General features: G+C 41.7%; 1 protein-coding gene across 5 annotated transcripts in view; it reads right to left on the bottom strand.

Annotated features, from left to right (window-relative positions):
* Positions 1 to 878: 878 nt before the first annotated feature.
* The window catches only part of LOC135222868 (choline transporter-like 1), a 534,082-nt gene continuing 510,052 nt past the window's right edge, over positions 879 to 24,908 (bottom strand). For all 5 annotated transcript variants that reach the window (XM_064261214.1, XM_064261216.1, XM_064261218.1 and 2 more), the window contains exon 15: positions 879 to 3,428. In XM_064261214.1, the coding sequence (XP_064117284.1) occupies positions 3,231 to 3,428 (198 nt within the window). In that variant the 3' untranslated portion in view covers positions 879 to 3,230. The remainder of the gene's footprint in view (positions 3,429 to 24,908) is intronic.

The following is a 24,908-nucleotide window of genomic DNA, read 5'->3' as shown; positions in this document are numbered from 1 at the left end:
GTTGCAAAATGAAGGTAAATGCTTGAATATTACTAGAATATAAGCGTTTTAGCTTACAATTGCGTTTTTCGACCATTTCGGTAGAGTCAAAGTTGACCGAAGGTTGAAATTTTGGCAATTATCGTTATTTATATGAAAATATCTCAAAACTGATAAAAGCTACAACTATGGGTTGTTTTTAGTTGTACTGTGCATGAAATTGCGCACATTTCCATATATAAAACTTTATATAACGGCTAATTTTAAAATGGTGCAAACATTACCACAATCGCATGTATGATTTTTTTCGGAAGAGTTACCGCGTGGACGTAAGGAAAAAGTTTTTTCATATATTCACCATAAATTGAAATATTGTGCTAGAGACTTCCAATTAGTTGCAAAATTAAGGTAAATGATTGAATATTACTAAAATATAAGAGTTTTAGCTTACAATTGTGTTTTTCGAGCATTTCGGTAGAGTCAAAGTTGACCGAAGGTTGAAATTTTGGCAATTATCGTTATTTATATGAAAATATCTCAAAACTGATAAAAGCTACAATCATGAGTATTTTATTGTTGTATTCTACATAAAAATGCACACATTTTCACATATAATACTTCATGTAACGGCTAATTTACAATGGTACAAAAATTATGTCAAAGTGACGAAATAATTTCCGAGATGTGTCACAGATACTTTTTAGTGTGACAAGAAAGAAATTCACGCTTGCGCGCCTGCGTAACGATTGTAAACAAAACAACACCTTGATCCGTGAACTCCCAGCATCCCCCAAGGCGCGTGATTCAAAAGTTTTAGGCTGGTAGACCTATAAGTATTTTTCCGCGAATTTTGAAAAAAACTTTTGTAAGTCGACGTAAAATACGTCCTCGGCACACAAAAAAAAGTCGTAAAATACGTCCAGTCGGCGTAAGAGGGTTAATGATGCTATATGAAACTGTAGTAAAGCATTAATGAATAAAAGCTACTTAAAAGTTTCTTTGAGAAAGTAATTCATCTGCTACACCTCATGGTTTCTGCTGACATGGTCATGTAGGGGGTTAGTGCTGTCAGTGCACCTCACATGATGGTACTGTAGGCATTACTTAAAGGTCTTTGCAACATCTCTTTGGCCCCTTAGTGCAACTGCAAGGTTTTCCTCCTGTTAAACCTATCAAACCACCTTACTGTCAATTTCCATTTCAGTGCTGAATGACCTTATAGGTCCCAGCGCTTGGCCTAAATCCCATATTCTATCATCTGCTGCTATGAAATCTTTACTGTGGCTTCAAACTATTCCAATACATGCTATTTTTGCTGGGGGTAGTGGAAGTTAATGAACATCCACAGACAGTCCCAAGCCCCCAACAGATGGGGAGGGTGCAAGGTCATTCTCTTGATGAGGCCTAAGACCCTCTTGTAGTGTGAGCTGTCAATGTCATCAAGAACAAGAAGGGTAGGTATCATTTGCTCTTTACAAAATCCTAACCATCCTATTAGGTTATATTTCTGTGGTTACTAACTTGAAGGACAAACTGGGTCCTACAACAAATGAGAACTCCTCCTCTTCCATGTAACTATTCTTCAAAAAAATTTTCGTCTTTGCCACAAAGGGCCTCATTGTGGAACCACCACCTTGCAGGACTGCCCGCCTTGAGAGTCGGAGCTGCCTCTACATCCTCCTATATGGTGCTGTTAAGTACTAAGTGGTCTTTGCCTGTTTAGCATTTGCCTGCTATGACAGTAGGGATCTGGAGTAATTTTTTCAGGGTATCACATTCTAGCAGCGAATAACATATTAATGGTATGTTTCTGTCTCTTAAAAGAACAAGAAGGCTAGCTATCATTTGCTTGTTTCACAATCCTAACCATCCTATTAGGTTATATTCTGGTTTGCTACAATAAATGAGAATTCTTCTGTGTAACTATCTTTCTACATTTTTTTTTTGAGTCTTGGTCTCAAGGAGGGCCTTATTATGGAACCACCACCTTGTAGGAATGCCTGCCATGAGTCAGAGCTGCCTCTACATCCTTCTGTATACTAATGCTGTTAGGTAAGTAGTATTTTTGCCTGTTTAAACACCAGCCTGCTATGACAATAGGGATCTGGAGTTAATTCTTCAGGGTACCATTTGAGCTGGGAATAGAGATATTAATAGTATGAGGATCCTCTTGAATCGTGCAGCCATCAGAAAATTGTCTAAAATCAGTGGGCCTTCAGGTTAGCAAATTTCCTTTGGAATGCTGAAATTATTAATTATGACATATTAATTCATGACTAGGGCCATACAAATTCTAATTTCCTAGTACAGTGGTGGTTACAATACAAAATCAAGACTTCCAACTCTAGAGGTAGCAAATTGTGCCATATTTTGTTTTATAGGTATACTGGTTCTGTAGCTTGCATAAAGAGCAGTAACATCTTGACAGTTAAACAATACAGCACATCTTAAATATATATGTTGCAGTTATGGGTAGCAGATGCAGAACTTTCAAGCTACTACAAAGTGGGGAGCCTGATCACTCGGTATGAATGCATCATCATCCATACTTTTAAAAATTGTTAGCCTTTAACCAAGATAATATGACCTCCCCATAAAGTTCCTGGTAGTATAATGGTTTTGAGATGCCACAGTTCATTAAATGGCATGTACATCCAAACGGAATTTTGGAAACAAACCCAATTCAGCAAATGGTTCTAGTCCATATATCATTACAAGGTCATTGGGTAGTAGTTGAAATAATGTTGTGACCTACAAAGGAAATCTTTCTTTGGAACTCAGATAACCATGTTAAGAAATCTTGAATTAAATTATTAGATATTAGAAAGACCTGAAACCCCTTTACATTAGTTGTTCCCATAATTATAAAGTCTGAAAAACAAATTTCATTTACTTGTAAGTACAGCGCATACTGCAGATTTACATTACTACAAACATTAGATTTGTAACACATTTGCATGAATGCCACTAAAAACAAAATTGTAAACTTAATACACATCACACCTCCTGTAAAAGATATTCATTACAGCTAAATTACTAAAGAAAATAACTACATTAACAGAAAACTTATATAACATTAATACTGAAGCTCTAAATTTGAAAAAATATTTAAGTACACTTTAAGTATTAAGGCACATACACCTTCCCTTTACCATAACTATCTTCTATTAAAACACAAACAACTCCATCTTCAGTGTCTCATGTAAAAAAAAATATCATAAAATTAAATATCACATGAAAGTTTCATTCATTCACACAGTTCCCTCTTTGAATCTTATAGTTTCTGGAGGTTCTCGATGACGGGTCCTGCGGGAAGTTTTCCTATCTATGTCTTCATGTTTAACCATGAATTCATACAGTTCTTTATCAGCAACTAAATCTCTGCCATCTGTGGTGTCATAAGTATTATAGTCATCCGAGAAACAGAGAAACAAGGTGTCTACAGCCATCTGTGAAAATCAAAAGAATCCAATTAGTATATGTATAGCATAATAGTACCTCAAACAGCATCAACGAAATACAGTAAGCATTCCAAGGAAAAATAACATTTTTATAAAATAAGATTTTACATATACTTACCAAGCAATTACATATACAGTAGTACCTCGAGATACGAAATTAATCCGTTCAGAGGCGCCCTTCGTATCATGAGGTTTTCGTATCTTGGACCACATTTTACATGTAAAATGGCTAATCCGTTCCAAGCCCTCCAAAAACACACCAGTAAATTTCATAATAAAGCTAAATTGACCTATAAACAATGAAATACTACAACAATTTGGACCATTCAATACCTAAATTAATAACAAAATGCAAAATAACCTGTAAATAAAGTGTATTAGTGTACATGGTATACAAGAAATACTGTACGTAAAATGTGGAAGCTTACCTTTCGAGTGAGGCTATCTCCGAAAGTGGCGGCAGAGGAGGAGGAGGACAAACGATTGCACTTTATGAAAAGCGGCTAGAACATCCTTAATTTCTGCCGTTTTTTTTGTTCTTTTTTTTATTTTTAACTTTTTTTTTTTTTTTTTTTTTTTTAACAAAATTTCATCACCACTTTCAACTTTCTGTATTCACTTGGTCCTTCCTTTTTGCTTACTCCTGCTAAAGCTAAAGGCCTCTTTAAAAAATAACGATCCAAGGAAGATTGCTTCTGCCTACTTTTCACAATGTTCCTGAAACGACTGGCAAACGTCATCGAACTGCGCAAGCATACGACCTGTGTGAGCCTTTTCAGGGTGTCTTTTTTTTCTATAAATGCGTAGTGTTCATTAACAGCTGCCCGTCTTGATAATTATCTACTAATTGTTGCACCTCATGACTGTTCACCCTGGTGTCCATCAAAACCCTGTTCAACCAAATGCTCTCTCTGCAACTGATTTGGGTACTGAATGTTCAGCTGCTGACCTTCAACATAAACTGAAGTGCCTTGATCATACTGGTATGCATGTTGTAAATGATTGGTCAACACCCTCTGTTTAGCAGGGAGTGGAGATTCTACCAACCTTGCAAAGTTTCCAGTTATCCCATGAGAGAGACCTTGATCACTTACCCCATGTGAGAGATCTTGGTCACTTATCCCACTAGAGAGATCTTGGTCAATCATATCATATATGTCGTCACTCAAGAGGTGCTCTTCTTTTTCCATTTTCTGTGAAAAGATATGAGACATTTTTTTTTTAAATACACATTGACGATCCCGAAACGAATACCCTGTGCGTACTATAACAATGCTGGTACCGAGTGGCCGAGGCACGCCACCACGTACATAGATGCATGATGGGAGGGACGCTGGCCAATAGGAGAGAAGGATCTCATGGCTGCGACTAGCATCAGGAACCAATGGGAGAGCAGGAGGATGGTGGTGAGTCTACTAAGTTGGCGGCGCGCAAGTTTCAAAATTGTTATCGGTGGTTCGGGCGAATCTCGGACTTTACAGAAACTTTTCGTATGTAGAGCCGTTAAATTTTTCGTATTGGCTTTCGTATCTCGAGTTTTTCGTAAGTTGAGCCTTTCGTATCTCGAGGTACCACTGTAGCTGCAAGCTCCCTACCATGGCAGACAAAAATTCAATATTTGCAGTGGAGCCACCATCGCTAGAGTAGGTGAATAGGACCCGCCCACTTCCAGGAATGATAGTTGCAAAACTGCTAAGGGTTCCACTTCATTTGGTCTGCCATGTTATGAAGGAGTGATATGGTAATTAAATTGGAGAGAGAGAGAGAGAGAGAGAGAGAGAGAGAGAGAGAGAGAGAGAGAGAGAGAGAGAGAGAGAGAGAGAGAGAGAGAGCATCATTGGGTTGTTTGTAGTTGTCGGGAATAATTTAGAGTTTAAATGTTTTTGTGTGTTTGATGTGTCATGTTCGTGTTTGGTGTTGCTGTATGGTAGTGTGTAAGTACGTGTGTGTTTTTCTGAAGAGTGTGAGTGAGCGAGCTATCGACAGAGAAAGAGCGCGAGTGGTGGATGGATAGTTAACGATGGTTTGCTTGTTGGACGATCGTTTTGGGTTGTCTGCTGGCGTGGTTGCAGGTCAGTCAGGGAGTCAGTCTGTGATGTGCAATTTAAGAGGACAGAAATAAGGCAGTCTGTTGATGGTCAGTTGTTGTGTGATTTGATTGATTTTGATGTGCGTGTGTCTGTCCGGTAGCTGTTGAGTTGAAGAGTGTCTGTTGTGTTTGATTTTGTGTTTTTTTTTTTGGTGTTTGTGAGTTGTTTGTTGGAGACAGTGTTGGCAGTTGTTTGTATATTGATTTGTCAAGTTGTCTGATGTTGTTGTTGTGTAGTGAGTCGTTTTGTTTCTGAGCCTTTTTTTGAGTTCTTGTATGGTTTTTGATGCTTGTCTGTCTTTGTATGTTGAATTCAGCAGTTGTTGTGTCATCCAGTGTATCATCCAGTGGATGGCACAGCGTCTCGCCCCGAGTGTCTCTAGGCTAAGGTGAGTACATGTGGTTTTGTGTTCTGTCTCTTGCTAAGCCAATTGTCCTGTGTAATTAGTAATGTAAAGGGGAAAGTTTGGCTGGGGGAACTATTTACCAGCAGTGTTCAATAAAGTAAATGTGGGGAGTGGGGAGATCTTATTGCTTGCTTTACTTTGCTTGTGATCCCACCACATTATTTTGGCGCCCAAACAGGGACTGCTGGTGTGGCAGCTGCAGGACGATTGGTGTAGCGAATTCTGTGATTGGTGAAGAAAGTAAATATGGAAGGTTTGACTGAAGTGGAGAGGCTGAAGGAGGAGTTGCGGTTGTTAAGGGAAGCTAAGGAAAGAGTGGAAGAAGAGTATGAGAGGATTTGGATTGAGAATGAGGAGTATAAGAGGGAATTGGAAGGGTTGAAAGGAGTGATGAGGAGTGCAGAAGAGGGAATGAAAGAGGAAGTGAAAGAGGCCGAGCAGCGAATGGTTGAGAAGATGGATGAAAAGTTGGGATCGATGATGAGTAGTGTGCAAGAGATGATGAAAGATATTATGAAAAGGTTTTTTGGAGAGGGAGCTGTCGGAGATAGGGTTCCTGGGTCTTGTGATGGGCCAGGAGTGGTAAGGAAAGTGGAAAAGCGAGTGGATGAGAGTGCACGTGATGAAGGTGATACGATTGCAGTAAGTATGGGATAATGAATGTGGGAGATGTATCATATGAAAGTGTTGAACGAGGATTATGGGACAGGCTAGGAGGGCAAAGAGTAGTGTTAGGTATAGGAGGAAGAATGATTTTGAGGAGGCAAGAATGAATGCAGGTGAGTCATTGTCTTTGTATGTATGCCAGTTGGAGACATTTAGCTAGGAACAAGTTTGGAGACGAGGGAATATACGAGTGTAAGGAGTTAGTGAGGAAGTTGTTAGCGACTGTGCCTGAGAATGTATGAGAGTTTATAAATCTGAAATGTAAGGAGAAAATGAGATGGACTAATGAGAGGTTAATGTGGAATGATATTTTAAGAGATAGTTGGCATTACGAGCTAGATAGGTGTATGAAAGAGAGCGGAAGTGTCAGCATCAGGACCGAAGTAAATGAGGGTATGCCTGAGTTTAAGAGCTACAGGAAGTGTTAGAGCAAGTAATATTAGTGTGGTGAAACCTAAGAGAGATAAAAGTGCAAGTGTTGGAAGGTTAGGGTCAGTCGGCTGTCAGCGAAAGCAGAAGTGTTATAGATGTGGGAAATCAGGGCATAAGACGAATGAATGTCAGTGGGTGTTAGGAGCTTGTTTCGAGAGTGGGAAAACAGGTCATTTAGTGATTGAGTGTAAGAGAGATAGAGGGATATTAAATGCTACATGTGTGGACAGGTAGGCATTATGCTAGGATGTGTAAAGAACAGCATGCGAATTGTGCTGAATGTGGAATGGAAGGTCATGTAGCAAGTGTGTGTAGGCGAAAGAGGATGTGTTAGGCTGGGAATTCGGGGAAACTAGGTGTTAAGGGGATTCAGTTGGGTGGGTCCTCTAGTGTGCAGCAGTATGTTTGGGAGAATGCGATGGGTGAATAGTTGAGGGTTATTAAGTAGTAGCAAATGTCAGTCAACAAATGGGTTTGGGAGATCAACAGTTAGTGTTGGTAGAATATGGAAGAAAGTGGAAGATTATAGAGGAAGAAAATGGAAGGAAGACATGTGAACTGCATGATAAGGGTGTTAGTGTTAGAGTACGAGCGGTTGATAAGGTGTGTAATATGGTTTGCTTTGAGGGAATGAATGATACTTGTAGTGTGTGTGGGTTTGAATTGACAGCAATAAGTGAGCTTTAAGTGGGAAGTAAACCGAGTAGTAAGGTAGTGGTGGGTAGTATGGATGAAGCTTTGCAAGAGTTTGACAGCAGAAATAAGGGAAATATTGGGATATGAGCTAGAAGGTGCATATGAAGTGAGTGAGTGAGATTTGGGAGGATAATAGTGAGGGACATAATGGGAATCTGAATGAAAGTGGTTTGGAAGAAGTGAATGGTGATGTAATTGAGAGAGTATATCCTCAAACGAGCCAGGGGGCCTGCATCCGAGCATCCTTGGGTGTTGCAAAAGGCAATTTATTGTGGGTGTTGTTACTGTACAGAGATTGTTAAATGTAACGGGGGAGGTAATATGGAGGGGTGATATGGTAGTTAAATTTGACGTTTTCGAGGGTTGCCTGAGGGTCGTTGGGTTGTTTGTAGTTGTTGGGAATAACCGAGTTTACATGTTTTTGTGTGTTTGATGTGTTGTGTTCGTGTTTGGTGTTGCTGTATGGTAGTGTGTTAGTGCGTGTGTTTTTCTGAGGAGTGTGAATGAGCAAACTATTGAGAGAGAAAGAGCATAAGTGGTGGATGGAAAGTTAACGATGGTTTGCTTGTTGGGTGATCGTTTTGGATTGTATGGTGGTGCGGTTGCGGTTAAGTCAGGGAGTCAAGTCTGTGGTGAGCAATCGAAGAGGACAGAGATAAGGCAGAGTCTGTTGATGGTCAGTTGTTGTTGTATGATTTGACTGACTTTGATGTTGTGCGTGTTGTTGTGTTTCCAAGTTTTTATGACTTGTTGTGTTGTGTGTTCATACGCAAACAAACCTTCGGTCTTAACAATAGGATCATTTCTAGCACCTAGCTGGATCCGGTTAAAAAGCAGATGAAAGCAAGGAATCTTGTGATAGCTGGCTACACATGCGTAGATCGGGTGAAGAGTGGTATAGGGCCACGCATCTACGCCAGTCTTTTCTTGACCGCCTGGGCGAGAGTTGTGTTTACCTCTCTTGGCCTTTTCCCGGTTCATTGCCCGTTTCGTTTCTTCTAGTGTGTGTGTGTGTTTTACCTGGTATTATGGCTTCTTCTGCTCCTTCTCGGCGTCAGCGTATGTGCCCCAGAGTTCCTGGTTTTCTGTGTTCTCGGTTTTTGGCTTCGGCAGAGACCGACCCTCACATCACATGCAGTAGGTGTTGTTCCAATTTTTGTACTATTACAAATCCTTGCACGGAATTCCGGGTATGGCCTAAGGAGTAGTGGAGAAAGTTTTATGGCAATAGGGAACATCGGAGAGTCTCGACTCTTCCTACTTCGGAGGGCTTTGCTCCTATTCCCGATGTTTCGTCTTTCGCAGTAGTCAACCCCCACAGTAGCGTTGTCCCTGTATCCCCTTCCTTTTCTTCAACGATTGGAGGTCGCCATGGTAATATTTGTAATGTAGCCCCCTCCTCCTTGGGGGCTTTTTCAGTTCCTGAGAAGGGTGAGGTTTTTTCATCATTCTCTTCTCTTCCAGCGTTGGAGGGGTCCAAAATGGCAGCGATTTGGAAGACTCTTGGGCTAGGGGTACCCATCCTTGGAGGGGTTGCTAGCGCATTTTGTGGAGGCTCGCACTCCCCCTTCCCGGTCTGGCCAGGCCATCCCCCCCTCCTCCTAGCCTCAACTACATGGATAGCAGCAGTTGGCCATCTTGTATTGCTCTGCCAGTGTCTACCGCGGCTTCAAGTCAGTGACACGCTGCGGCATCAGCCACGTTGATGATGTCACGGGATCCATCTTTGTATATTCCTCCGCGAGGGGAAGCCATGACGTCACCGCCGCTTGTGACATCACTCTCATCGATGACGTCTCTCCCAGTCGTCTCCTCTGATCCGCCTGCTTAGCAGAGATGTCATCACTGCCGCCCAGTTCGCAATATCTCCCTTCCTTGTCTTTGGAGCCTTCTCTGCCACATCAGTCTGAGGTCATATGCCAGGCAGTGCTTCAGAGGTTGGACTCTGTATTGGATGTGAAGTTGGCTGCCTTATCGGTTGGGAGGACTGGTAGGAAACATGTTGCTTCGTCCCCACCTTCTGAGAAGAGTGCGCATAAGAAATCAGTGCTGTCTTCCTTTCCCTCTTCCCCCTCTACGCCTCGTCGGCGTATCAAGCGTTGGAAGGCTAAGGACTTTGCCCTTCCTTCGCCTTCAAGGGAGGAACAATGCGGACATGTTCCCGAGGGTGCTGTGGTTTCGGACAGTATTAGTGGTGTGCGTTATGTAGGGGTTGCTTCGTCCTCTGCCTCGTATCTTGAACGTCCAAACCCCCAACCCCCTCCGTCCTTGCACATCGTGAGCGTGTTGCAGCCTCCCCTGCCCGTGCATGTGATGTTAGTGCTCTTTCTTCTCCAAGGCCTATTCATCACTGTAAGGATCTGAAAGGCGCCTGTCAAGAGGTCGAAGGTGGTGAGCACGGAGTTGGCGCAACTGGAGTGTTTGCCTGCCTCTCTCACTGGTGCTTCCAAGAGTTGAATCGATTCAAGGGATTCTACATCTATCTCGAGTGTTCGAGTTTCCCCCCCCCTTCTCACATACGTACGGCCGCCACGCCCGTGACCATTCATGGACATGTAGAGTCATCTGTTGAGGTAAGTGATGTGCTTAGTGTTACAGTGGATCTGTCTTGGAAGTCAACGCTTGGACCCAGCCCAGACAGGTTAGTAGGGCTTTCGGACTGTTTGGCTGCTAACCCTTCTGTTTATTTGGATGGAGAAGGCGCATTAGAAGAGCCTACACACCCTTCTCATCGTCGGTCTCCAGTGTCGGAGCAGGAGGAGGGAGACACAAAGGAGTTTCTGTCTTCCTTTTCGGAAGTTGTTGATCTCATTTGTGGGTTTAACAATTTAAAAAGTAGGACACAGGCTCAGTCGTCTTACACTCCTTCTTGCTTGGAAGCCTTGGTGGGAGCTACTCAGGACCCCCAATCATCTCTTCAGCTTCCTTTGTCGTGGCACATTCAGTCAGTCTTGCAGAAGGTTAACGCCTCTGTTTCTGACCGGGAAGGTTCACTTCGCTCTAGGGGCTCTACCAAACTACTACCCCCACCTCTCACGAGACATAGAAAGTACTATATGCTACAAGCTCTGCGTTTTTGTTGTTGCTCCACCTTAACCCAGACGTCATTCGCCTGATGCCGGGTTTGACTTTGGAACAGGTGAGGTCGGTGACTCCGTCCTTATCTCTGCAAGATGCCTCAGCTTTAGAATCTAAGGCAGCCTCCATGTTGCAGACAGTTTCTTGGCTGGACCTCTGGTCTGTGGTTATTGCCACGATAGCTTATGACAGGTCCCCTGAAGGGTTGGTGAGTGCCGCCTCGCTTGCCAGTCTATTGCAGTCCGAGGGCAAGGTGTTTTCATATTTGGCTCACCTCAGTGCCAAGTCATGGGCTAATCCTTCTGATTAGGAGGGACGCGGCTTTGTCTAGGATGGAGAGATCGCTCGATAACGAGTCTCTGCTGGCATTGAGGAACAGAGATCTGTTAGAGTCCCAATTTTTGTTTCCTCGGACAGAACTCGAAAATGCGATAGACACACGCAGGGCTGACACCAAAGATAGACTGGTGCACCAGGCTGTGTCTAAGTCGGAGTCTCGTGCTCGGAGACGTCCGGCTCCCCCCCCCGGGGCCAGCAGCAGTTGAGGAGATCGCCGCCTGGTAGGCCATCGAGGACCTCGAGTTCGGCAGGGCCTTCCCATTTGACACAGCCTAAGTCTCAAGATCAACGCCCCTTTTGCTCCCGTTCCTTTAAGCTAAGAAGGGGCCCAAGGGGCAGAGGTCAAGGGGGCTGTCAGTAGGTTAGGCGCCTCTCCCTCTCTTGCGCCATGGGTGGGGGGGTGCCTGGCTGGCCATTGGGACAAGTGGCATAGTTATGGGGCAGAGAAGTGGGTGGTAGATGCCTTTCGGGTGGGATACAGTGGTGCCGTTTTTTCTTCAACATTGGCTTTTAGCAGTGTCACCATATGCAGTTCATCTGATTTTTTACATTATTTATGATTTTATGGTTAGAATGCATATTTTCCGATGTAGAATTATTTTCCGTGATGGTAGAAAACTACACGTCACTAGCTTAACATAAAGTATTTTTGACGAAGACAAATAAAGGATTTCAATAAAAATAAATTTGTATAAGTAGGCGGGATATGTTTTAGAGCTTTATTTTCATAAAACAGCAAAGTGAAGAATTTTCTTCTTCAGTGCCGTGGCCTGTGGTTGGAAAAGCCACAGGGGGGTTGCCAGATGTCACCAGAAAGCCACACTAATAGATGAAATTCCTCAAAACGGCAACCCTGGTGGGAAACCTGCTACCATTCGACTTCTCTCCTCTTCTGTCGGACAAGCCACAGCTCAGGAAGGTGTATCCTCCAGATTCTCAGAAGTTCTTGGCTCTTCGGGAGGAAGTGCAGAAAATGCTGGCCAAAGACGCGATAGAGGAAGTAGTGTGTCCATCCCCAGGGTTTTTCAGTCATATCTTCTTGGTGCCCAAGGCATCGGGAGGATGGAGGCCCATGATCGACTTATCCACCTTGAATCGCTTTATCAAGAAGACACGGTTCAAGATGGAGACCCCGCGCTCGGAGTTGGCAGCTGTAAGGGAAGGCGACCTCATACTGTCGATAGACTAGGTACGCATACTTCCAAATCCCTGTTCATCCCAAGTGCAGGAAGTTCCTTCGCTTCTCTTTTGCGGACTAGATCTTCGAGTTCAAGGTCTTGTGCTTCGGGCTGACGACAGCCTCTCAAGTGTTTACAAGGGTCTTCTCTCTCGTGTCAAGTTGGGCCCATGCTCAGGGGATCTGTTTGCTGAGGTACCTCGACGATTGGTTAGTCTTGGCAGTTTCCAGGGAGAAGCTGCTGCAGGACAGGGATCGTCTTCTTCGGTTCTGTCTGGACCTGGGCATATTAGTCAACCAGGAAAAGTCGAAACTCGTACCCACTCAAAGGATTCTCTACCTGGGCATGGTCATCGATACGACAGTGGTGAAAGTTTTCCCGTCAGATCAGAGATTAGAGAAGTTGCGGGCTGTAGCGCGCAACTTCCTGACAAAGTCACATCAGTCAGCTCATCAGTGGCAGGTTCTTCTGGGAGTGTTATCTTCCCTGGAGAAGCTGGTCCCTCATGGGCGTCTTCATCTTCAGTCTCTGCAATGGAAACTGGGAGAATTCTGGTCTCCGGCGGGGGACTCTCCCCTGTTTATGATTCCTCTGTCTTTGGAAGTGAGAGAAGACCTTCGTTGGTGGTTCGACGACCAGAATCTGCTGAAGGGTGTCCCTCTGCGTTCTCTTCCACCGGACTTCCTTCTGTTCTCGGACGCCTCCCTCACAGGTTAGGGTGTGCACTTAGGCGGCCTCATTGCTTCAGGCGTTTGGAGTTTGGAGGACTAGCAGCAACATATCAACGTCTTGGAGTTCAAGGCGGCTTTCCTGGGTCTGAAGGAGTTTTGGGGGAAGGTAGAGGGTCATTCTGTCGTTCTCATGTTGGACAACACCACGGTGGTAGCCTATGCGAACAAACAGGGAGGCCTGGTTTCTCAGCAACTTCACGCCTTGACCGTCGAGCTTCACCAGTGGGCAATCGGCAATTCAGTAGAGCTCTCAGCCAGGTATATCCCAGGGAAATGGAACGTGGCCGTAGACAAACTCAGTTGCCGGGATCAGATCCTAGGCACAGAGTGGTCCCTTCATCAAGTGGTGGCAGACAAGCTTTTCCAGATTTGGAGGAGACCCATGCTGGACCTTCTCGCGACACACTACAACAGGAAGCTGGAGCTGTTCTGTTTAGTGGTTCCAGATCCTTTAGCATTGGCAGAAGACGCATTCCAACAACCCTGGGACAACCTGGAGGTGTATGCCTTCCCTCCGTTTTGTTTGGTCCGTCAGGTTCTGAACAGGCTGATGAGTTCACAGGGTCTCAGGATGACTGGTAGCCCCTCTGTGGCCTCAGGCAGAATGGTTTCTAGATCTGCTGTTGTTGTCAAAGGTTCCGAGGGAGATTCCCCCTTGGTGGCATCTTGTGTGTCAGCCCCATGCGGAAAGGTTCCACCAGTCAGTAGAATCCCTGTCTCTTCACGGTTGGAGGCTATCGAGTATCTCCTCCGAGCGAGAGGCTTTTCTCAGAGAACAGATGGGCACATGTCCAACAGTCTTAAGAAGTCAACCTCTGCAGTTTACCAAGGCAAATGGGCGATCTACTGTGATTGGTGTTGTAAACGGGGGTTTTCTCCACTTGCGACCTCTATTCAGCGAATAGCAAACTTTTTAACCTTCCTCAGAGACAAGAAACGTTTGTCCGTTTCTGCTATCAGAGGCTACACTACAGGGCGGCACTGAGTTTGGTGTTACACCTTAAGGGTATCGACATCTCTTCCTGGGAACTTTCCCTGCTAGTTAGGGGTTTGAGCAGTTAAGTTCTCCTAAAGAGCTCAAGCCTCCAACGTGGGATGTTTCCTTGGTGCTTAAGAGCTTAACTAAGAGTCCCTATGAGCCCTTGCGTTGCTCATCTGACAGGAATCTGACGCTCAAGACAGTTTTCCTTTTGGCTTTGGCATCTTCCAAGAGGGTAGGAGGAGCTCCACGGTCTGAGTTATGAGGTGAAGCACACCAGGGGTTGGAAGTCCGTGTCCTTCGAATTTGTCCTGGAATTTGTGGCAAAGACTCAAAATCCCTCGGTGCATGATGGACAGGTTCACTTCTTTTTCCATTCCATCACTGACTGAATTTGTGGGTGGTGATGCTCAAGAGCTTTTGTTGTGCCCTGTCCAGGCTCTGCGTTGCTATCTTAAAAGGACCAGGCACCTTAGACAGGCTGTTGCAGATTTTTTGTTTGCACAGGCCATACAAAGAAAGAGGTGTCTAAGAATACTATATCATTTTGGATAAGGGAAGCCATCAGATAGGCATACTTGACTCTTGATGATTCCACCACCACGTCTGTGCAGGCTACAGCACATGACGTTAGAGGTACTGGTCCCTCTCTGGCTTTCAAAAAGAACTTGGCTGTACAGAATGCTGAGCGCAGGTACTTGGTTACGCCAGTCCACGTTCACCTCCTTCTATCTTAAGGATGTTGCCCATAGATCTATGGGTCCTGTGGTGGCTGCCCAACAGGTTGTGTAACTCATAGTTGCCCTTAACAGGGCACCTTTGTATCTTACCTAAGATGACTGTGTGGATGAGAGAATGAATGAGTTGGCTGGTCTCCTTCTTTCTCTTGTACCTTTCCTTCTTCCTTCGGGCGGTTTAAGGAATAGACACGTCATTTGCTGGACTGGTCTGATACGGGTAAGGTAGTCATACTGGTAGTGTGGTCGTGCAATATACAATATCTTACGCACTATTTGGTAGCATAGGCTCCACTCCTTGGCAAGGAGGAGTCAGGAGTAATACAAACCGTAGTGTCTTGGTTTGTTATTGGACAGTCAAAGTTTCTCTTTGGTTCCCTATAAAATGGTTATTCCTTATATCATTGTAAGTCACTCAGGTTCTGAGTGGTTAGATATCAGTTTATCTAGCTTCTCAACAGGCTTCAGTCCCTCTCCAAGAACTATTTCTTTTGAGAGCTGGACTGGTGGGTAGGCCCCCAACCGGTTTAGAGTCTATCCTATTGTTAAGACCGAAGGTCTGTTCACATATGAACAAATGAGAAATTTTCTAAGACAATTTGTATTTTTCATAGCTACAAACCTGAGGTCTTAACATTATACTGCCCACCTCTAGCTGCCCCTCTATATGTTAAGTCACAACAACTTTACAATACCAGTATCAATCACGAAACACAAAATAACACTGGCTGCTTCTGACTGACCGTCTTTTCCAACTTGCTAACTTGTCACGACTTCCCAGACTTCCTCAATTCTTCCGACTCTCGTAACATACCCTAGCCACTGATATACTTGGTGATCGCCACAACAGACACATGCTTACACCCGCCATCAAACCACTCCCATTCACCCCTCCACCAGTTTTCTCTCTCTCTCTCTCTCTCTCTCTCTCTCTCTCTCTCTCTCTCTCTCTCTCTCTCTCATGCAACCCTTGAAGATGTCGTGAAAATTAAATTACCATTTTCACTCCTCCATACCCTACTCAGTGGGATCTTTGCAGTCATGGAGGTTCACTGGATGACTGATGAAGATTAAAAAAGGGGTGCCCTTACCCTGGGCATAGATCAGATAAAAACAACCCTGTCACTAAAAAACCAAATACCACCCTACCATTAAAAATTGGAGGGTACTCTGGGTATCAAGTACCCCCAGGCTTCCCAAAAAACTCAACACCAATCAAGGCTAGAAGATAGTAGAGGGATATATGTGCCCCCTATGCTTCCTCTCCCAACACTATGCCAGCCACTGATAAAGGACCCAATGAACAATCAGCAAAATAAGTGAGGATACAGTTTTCATTAGCTTTTGTTAATCGAATTTCCCATTTTTTTTAATGAAAAAACAATATTTACTCTTTTTCCTTCATTAACAGGAATATTATCGATCATCGTAAGTGGTGACTGTAATTATTTTAGTTTCTACAAATTTATGTTTGTATTCCAAAGCGTTTAAAGTTAGCTGACGTCAATGGCAGTCAATGCTGCGAATAGCTAAGGTAGGTTGAGCCGATCTAGTTGAATCCCCTAGAGCGTTTTCTATGATGTGAGGAGAAGCCCGAGAACTTCGAGTGGGAAAGCACAAGTCACTATACTGGCTTATGTAACTGCTTTCACACTTTGATTACTTTGACGTTGACATGGATCGAATGCTAGTTGCTGTTTACAAAGCTACTGTCATTAAAAAGCAGTTCGTAGTTAGTGTACACGGCTGCATTACTTTACTGCGAGGCTGAAAGATCTCCCAACACATCAGCATTTTTTGCACGCTATAAAACTTTCATTGTCTGTGCAATAATATGTAATAATCATTTACTATGGTCTGTATGGTAGTTCTACAAATTTTTAGTTTTTCATTGTCTGTGCAATATGTAATAATCATTTACTATGGTCTGTATGGTAGTTCTACAAATTTTTAATGTTAAATTCGATGAACTTACAGGTAAATCTTGGCCTAGAATGAGAGAGAGAGAGAGAGAGAGAGAAAAAAAGACACCTTTTTCAGAATGGATGTTTCCTCCATCTCTTTACTTATCATATCTTCTAGTTAAATATGTAAGTTAAAAAAAAACAAAAGAGAATGATAAAAGTATTGTAAGTAACATTATAACCATTGCTTAATGCTGCAGCCATAAACATCTGAATGAAAACAGTTGTTTTGCTACAACAACCGAACCGAATCTGATAACAATAATGTTTTGCTTGCATTTCATCCACTGTACTTTAGTAAATAATTACCATAGTTTTGTTCCAAATGGCATTAATTAAGTTGAATAGGACTGATATATTTTTACATTTATTTACTATGGAGAAAATATCGGCACAGAAATATAGTAATAAATTAAAGCTGCATTTGTAGCCGAAACTGAGAAAACAATGTTCATACTGCAAATGGCTATAAATTATCATGCATCAGTAACATGGATGAAACTCGACTGCAAATAATAGTGGAGAAAAAATAATTTTAATAAATAATGCTGCGAATGAAAGAACAGATTTTACTGTTGTTTTCATGCTGATAAAAGATAAATATGTAAAGCTCATATCATGATGAAATAGGGTAAAAATAGCAAAAAGAATGCTAATTTTTTGTTTACACAAAAAACCATGATCCTGGCGCCATCTATTAATGAAAACATTTCGACTTTAAAACACTTCATATAATGAAACATAACCTTGTCCCATATACATAGTTTCTAGAGATTTATTTATGCTAAATAGAATCAAGAAAATTGTTCTGAATTGCATTAATGTAGCAAAATGAACTTGTCTCTATCAGCTGATTTTTCTAAACCAAAACATGATCAGTTTGTTTGTATTGTATAATACAATAGTAATACAGGCAGTTCCCAGTTAGCAGCAGGGTTCCATTCTCAGCGGGGTGCTGATAAGCAAAAACCGCCATTAACCAAAACTCTGCAATTTATGGCACTTATGTCACCAAGTTTTGCTTAATGCCACCGATAACTGGTTAATGGCTTCACTGTTAAGAATGTTATGGCGCCATAACTCTATTATTGGCATCTTATGGTGGGCAATAACTGAAACTCTGCCCTTATGGCACCATAAATCACTGATTTTATGACGCTAGACAAGCGCAATAAAACTGGATCGCCATTAACCGAGGCCACTGATAACTGGGGATTGCCTGTATAAGATTACATAGTATTATTGGAAACAGCAAAATAAAGGATAACTTTTTAAAAGAGCCATGGAAAAGATGCATACAGGCAGTTCCGGTTATTGGGTATACGGTTTTATGGGGCTTGCATAGCGCTAAAAAATCAGCAATTTATTGCACTATAACGGGTCGAGTTCCGGTTATTGGCGCCATAAGGTGCCAATAATGAGTTATAGAGCCATAAATCACCAAGTTTCGGTCAAAGGCAATCAGCATCCCTACAAGAACGGAACCCCCACCGAAAACCAGGGATTGCCTATATTTGTTATGTTTGTATTTTATAAGGCGGTCTTGGCACTTAGGCTAAGCTACCGATAACTGAGGCGGGTAAAACAAAGTTATAAATATATTGAACAAGCGCCATAAAACCGAAATGCCAGTAATCAATACCAACGGTAACTGGGGGCTGCATGTATATATATGTACGAACGTATGTATTATATAGACATATATATTATACAAATAAATTATATACAGGTGGTCCCAGCTATCAGCTGCTTCGCTGTATGGCGCTTCAGTTTTATGACGGTTTTTTAAAACATTCATTTAAAAAGAAGGTTTCTTATGGCGCCACATTTGGCTTTCGGTGCTATAAGCCACCCAGAAAATCTTAAAAAATCCCAAGAAAACCTTACTTTTAATGCTTTGTGTGTATTAAAACATGTAAAGTACATTTTTATTAAATTTTTCTTAAAAAAACAAAAAACTTAAAATATCGATGATTTTGCATTCTTCCTCAGATTGGCGTTGTAAGCGTTATAGCCATAACCCTGGAACATGTGTCGTAAACATGGAAATAATTTCCGATAAACATAATTGAAGTGCCGTAACCTCAAAACGTCGTACGCTGAACCCGTCGTAAGCTGGGGACTGCCTGTATATACACACATACATACATATATATATATATATATATATACACACACACACCTATAAAACACATATGCATGCACACACATACTATATATATATATATATATATATAATATATATATATATATATATAATATATATAATATATATATATATATATATACAGGCAGTCCCCGGGTTACGACGGGGGTTCCATTCTTTGTAAGCCGTTGTAAGCCGGAACGACGTTCTTGAAAACATGTCCACAGGGAAAATTTTTACTAATTTGCAATTTTTCTGAGGGCCGTATCTCTAAAATTATCACTAATTTACTTTTTTCATGTGCAACACTGTGTATTCACAAATTACTGTATATTTTCATTAAAATACACGAGAGAGAGAGAGAGATTACATAAAACCATTAAATTCGTTGACCATTGTATGGCATTGTTAAGCTCCGAGTGTCACTGGAGTTATGAGGTAGGGAAATTGATACAGAAAAGACGAAGGGAAGAATTTTTTTTTGAAATTAGTTATTGTATTATTATTTATTATTATTTGAAAACATATAATAACATGTGCATCTACCATAAAAATTCTCATCTCAGTAAGAAAGAGGAATTATCCTTACAAGTGAAATGGAAAGGTTATTTTCATCTCTTTAAAATACAACCATTATGAATTTTGTAATTAAAGTTTTACTATTATTATTATTATTATTATTATTATTATTATTATTAAATAACTGAAATTATCAATAAACATTTTACATACTAGTACCATAAAAATTCTTTCATCTCGGTAAAAGAGAGAGAGAGAGTGTTTATCTCTCTCTGTTCTCTCAAAAAATACTTATAATGCTTCCAGCGAAAGAGAGGGAGGGAGTTACCACTATGACACATTATTATCTTGTTTTTTTCTTTCCAATGATATCTTTCTCTCTAAAATTGGATAATAAATAACCAAGTAATGGTTACCGACATGTGCATAAGTATGTTTTTGAGTTATGAGCTCCCAAAGATTTGCGATGTAAATTTTCGCTTTTTTCTTATAAAAGTCAAAACAACATTATTATAATTACTTTATTTGTACTTTTATTGTTGATTTCTACATCAAGGATCCTGGTCCTACCCCTAAAAGTGGTATTAATACCCTCAGCGCGACACCAGACAATGATGTTGACGGCGAGACATGAGACAATGCGGGCAGCTGATAACAATGAATTTTCGTGTTTTTCTTTCAGCACTCTCCTGGCCTTCGCTAATTTTGCTAGCCTTAGTTGCTGAGTAGCCTTCTTGATCTTAGGTAACTTCGGCATTGCTATAAGTTCACTAAGAAGTTATAAAAACAACATAAATAGCTAGTAACCAAACGCAAGTGCCTACGTGCATGTAACTCCATTGACGTCTGTGGCGTAACTGAGTCATTCTCTGAGTCTCCCCTATAAATAACCGCTCTGAGCAGCTCGCTTCTCCCCCCGTGTCACACTACCTTTTATTGCTACCAGATGTATGAGAATTTCGAAAAAAATCTTTAAAAAATTGCTGTATATATGCAAAAATAAACGCTATATCTTCATTATTTGTAAAAATAATTGGCTGAAACTTCTGGAAAGCATGCAAGGCATGTTTCTGCATAGATACAAGTAATAACTCGATTTTTTATTTTTTCAAGTTGACATGTCATCCGCCATAGTGGACGGTCCCCTTAAATAAGGATAACCCTCTCTCTCTCTCGCCACAGAGATACGTATGTCATAGTGGTAACTCTCGCCCTCTGTTTGGGCAGGAAGTGTATGTATAAGTATATCTTTAAGGACATTACTACATTTTATGGTAAAATAATAATTACAGTATTAGTTTACAAATATAATATTAAGATTAATGAGATTAAACAGTAATAATAACATTCTCTCTCTCTCTCTCTCTCTCTCTCTCTCTCTCTCTCTCTCTCTCCTCTCTCTCTCTCTTCTCTTACTTATGTATGTTTCTTTGTTGTGTAGTACAAACAAATGATTTACCTTATAACTAATTTTCAAATATTAATAAGATTAATTAAAAATAGTGATTCCCAGTCTTTTTATCCACATGCAGGAAGGTGGGCGGGGGAGTAAATAACAGTTTGATATATGAGTTGGCGGAGGGGAATGAGTCGGAGTCTAGGAGTTATTCTCTCTCTCTCTCTCCATTATTATTCTCTTTGTCTCAGAAATAATTCATAATTTCACTCTTGATGGTCAGATATATAATGTTGCCATTCAATGGTCTCTCACTCTCTGTTATTGGCTGTGGGTATATATTTTTAATGGTAAAATGTTTAAAATTACTTTGAAATGATATTAATAATATAACCTCAAAGATAAATACAGTAATAGGTTAGTAATTTTAGGTATATTTGAAGTAGGATGTTATTTAAAGTATACATTTGGTATCTGAACTTCCAAGATAGGCAATTACAGGCAGTCCCCAGGTTATGACGGCTCCGGCTTACGACGTTCCGAGGTTACGACGCTTTTTCTTAAATATTCATTGAAAAATCCGCCCTGGGTTACGACGTTTGTTCCGAGGTTACGACGCTGGCGCTTCCGATGCTCCGAGTTAACGACGCTTTAAAAAACGCATACTATGATAAAAATCCTTTATAGTTTAGCACAGTATTTTAATAAAAATAAGTTTCTGGTTAGATTACAACAAAAATTTTGAGGTTATGATGATTTTCAACACTTTTTATGTCGTATTTTTCTATGTTTTTTAGTGACGCCTCATATGCGGAACTAGTTTCCGAGGGAATGAATACTAGCTTGCGATGCGCAAAGTTTATAACAGTCCAAAAGCGCAAATAATGAAAAAATCATTGCTTGTTTCCAGTAATAATAACAAAATTAAGTTTCTGGTTAGATTACAACGCAAATTCCAAGTATCCAAAGAGAGACATTATCCAGTAATTTGATCAGAGAGAGAGAGAGAGAGAGAGAGAGAGAGAGAGAGAGAGAGAGAGAGAGAGAGAGGCATCTTGGCAAATGAGATCATTTGCCAATGGTCTTGGGGATTGACGTAACGTTTATTTTCTGAACAGATAGGACAGAGAAGTGTTCGTTTCATTAAACGGCCTCTGACTCATGCCAGTAAATGTTTTGTTGATACTAATATATAAGCCTATTTAAAGATATTTTTACTTTAATTAGTCTATATGATACGTAAATAGTAATCAACTGTTCTTGTAGCCCTCAAGATTTGGCAAAATCACTCCAGGTTGTAAATAAAACTTCAAGAATGTAGTGTCTCCAGAGGATTACAATAGTTTTTACCTTCAAGAACCAGCATTTTTTTATGAAAATAACTCCAGGTTGTACATAAAACTACAGGAAACAACATGTAGTGTAACCAAAGGATTACAAGTAAGGTCGGAACCTCCGTCATAACCCGGGGACTGCCTGTATATGCATTTTTACTGGTGGTTTCAAATATTTGCCGGGGTGTCTGGTACACATCCCCCTCGAATACGGATATATATACATATACATATATATATATATATATATATATAGATATATATATATATATATTTAAAGTGGTACCTCGAGATACGAAAGCTAATATGAAAAATTTTACGGCTCTACATACGAAAATTGCTCAAGATACGAAAGATTGTTGCTGTAAAGTCTGAGATTCACCCGGACCACCGATAACAATTTTGAAACTCGCGCGTCGCCAACTGAGTAGACTCGCCATCATCCTCCTGCTCTCCCATTGGTTCCTGATGCTAGTCACCGCCATGAGATCCTTCTCTCCTATTGGTCAGCATCCTTCCCATCATGCATCTACTACATAGCAGCGTGCCTCGGCCACTCGTCCCAGCATCGTTATCGTACGCATGCGGTATTCGTTCGTTCTAACGATTTAGTTTATTAACGTAAATTCATTAGTGATTTCGTTGCAGTATACGTACTTTATCGTGTTGTGTGAGAACTTTACTCTACTTATACGTAAATTACGTACAGTATATACGTAGTCATGGGTCCCAAGAAAGTTGAAATTCACAGAAAGAAGAGGATGCTCTCTTTGGAGACGAAGATGGAGATTATCAAGAAGTATGAAGCTGGTATGCGATTGAGTGTGATCGCCAAGGAATACAGCCGAAATCCGTCGACAATAGGCACCATCCTTAAGCAGAAGGATGTCATCAAAGCAGCTACACCTTCCAAGGGCATCACTATTTTGGCCAGCAAGAGGAGCCACGTGCACGATGAGATGGAAAGGTTTCTTCTTGTCTGGATAAAAGACAAAGAAATCACGGCGATACGATAACGGAGACGGAAATCTCCCACAAGGCCAGCGATATTTTCGGCGATTTGATTGCCCAGGCCGAAGACGACGGAGGAGAAGGGACATCGACGCCAACCCCAGACTTCAAGGCTTCGCATGGGTGGTTCGAGAAATTCCGTAAACGGACTGGCATCCATTCGGTGGTGCGGCATGGGGAGGCTGCCAGCTCGGACACGAAAGCAGCCGAAGCCTTTAAAAAGACATTCGACGAGATGATGACCAAGGAAGGCTACAGTTCTCAGCAAGTATTCAACTGTGATGAGACCGGCCTTTTTTGGAAAAAAATACCTCGTCGGACGTACATCACGCAGGAAGAGAAGAAGCTACCCGGGCATAAGCCTATGAAAGACAGGCTTACGCTCGCACTTTGTTCCAATGCTAGTGGGGATTGCAAGGTGAAGCCCTACTGGTCTATCATTCCGAGACTCCTCGAGCCTTCAAGGCCCACAAAGTGCTTAAGGAGAAGCTTCCAGTAATGTGGAGGGCTAATGCAAAAGCCTGGGTAACAAGGCTTTTGTTCACAGAGTGGGTAAATCTGTGTTTCAGCCTGACAGTGAAGAAATTCTTGGATGAGAAGCGCCTCCCTCTGAAATGTCTGCTGGTGTTGGACAATGCCCCTGCCCACCCTCCTGGCCTCAAAGAAGATATCCTAGCAGAGTATTCCTTCATCAAGGTTCTTTATCTTCCGCCTAACACCACCCCTCTCCTCCAGCCCATGGACCAGCAAGTGATATCGAACTTTAAGAAGCTGTATACGAAACATCTTTTCAAGAGATGTTTCGACATCACCGATACCACAAACCTCACCTTGCGTGAATTTGGAAGGAGCATTTCGATGTTGTCATATGCATCCGACTCATTGACTAAGCTTGGCAGGATGTTTCGAGGCGAACTTTGAATTCCTCGTGGAGGAAACTCTGGCCTGATGCCGTATACCCCCGAGACTTCAAGGGATTCGATGTGGGCGAAGCTGGTGCTGCAGATTCAGAAACAGTTGACAATCCTGAAACTGTTTTGCAACCAGATCTTGAAGAGATCGTTGCACTCAGCAAGTCCATGGGGCTGGTTGTTGACGAGGACGACATCAACGACCTTCTCGAGGAGCACCAAGAGGAGCTTACGACGGATGACCTGAAGGAGTTGGAGGCCATGCAACATAACGTCGTTCAAGAGGAGTTCTCTAGCAGCGGCGAGGAGGACGACGACGACCCTATGACAACGGCAGAAATTAAGGATGTTCTAGCTGCTTTTCATAAAGTGCAATCGTTTGTTGAAAAAAGACACCCCGAAAAGGCTTACACAGGTCGTATGCTTGCGCAGTTCCATGGGGCTTGCCTGAGTCGTTTCAGGAACATTGTGAAAAGTAGGCAGAAGCAATCTTCCTTGGATAGTTATTTTTTAAAAGAGGCCTTTAGCATTAATAGCAGGAGTAAGCAAAAAGGAAGAACCAAGTGATATTAAAAAACAGAAAGTTGAAAGTGGTGATGAAGTTGAAATTTTGTATTAAAAAGAAAAACGTACACAAAGTATAAAAAAGTACAAAAAAATATGTAAAAATCAAAAAGAAAAAAAAAAATTTTTAATTTTAGTTTTTTGTAAAGTTAAGTGTTACAGTTTTGTTAATGTGTTTCGTAAAGTTAAGTGTACGTACATACATACATATCTGCCGTTTGTCCTCCTCCTCTGTCGCCACTTTCGGAGATAGCCTCACTCGAAAGGTAAGCTTCCACATTTTACTACATA

This window comes from Macrobrachium nipponense, chromosome 8 (assembly GCF_015104395.2).
Source record: "Macrobrachium nipponense isolate FS-2020 chromosome 8, ASM1510439v2, whole genome shotgun sequence".
NCBI lineage: Eukaryota > Metazoa > Arthropoda > Malacostraca > Decapoda > Palaemonidae > Macrobrachium > Macrobrachium nipponense.
The sequence above is the reverse complement of the archived record's forward strand: the minus strand, read 5'-3'. Positions and strand labels throughout refer to the sequence as shown.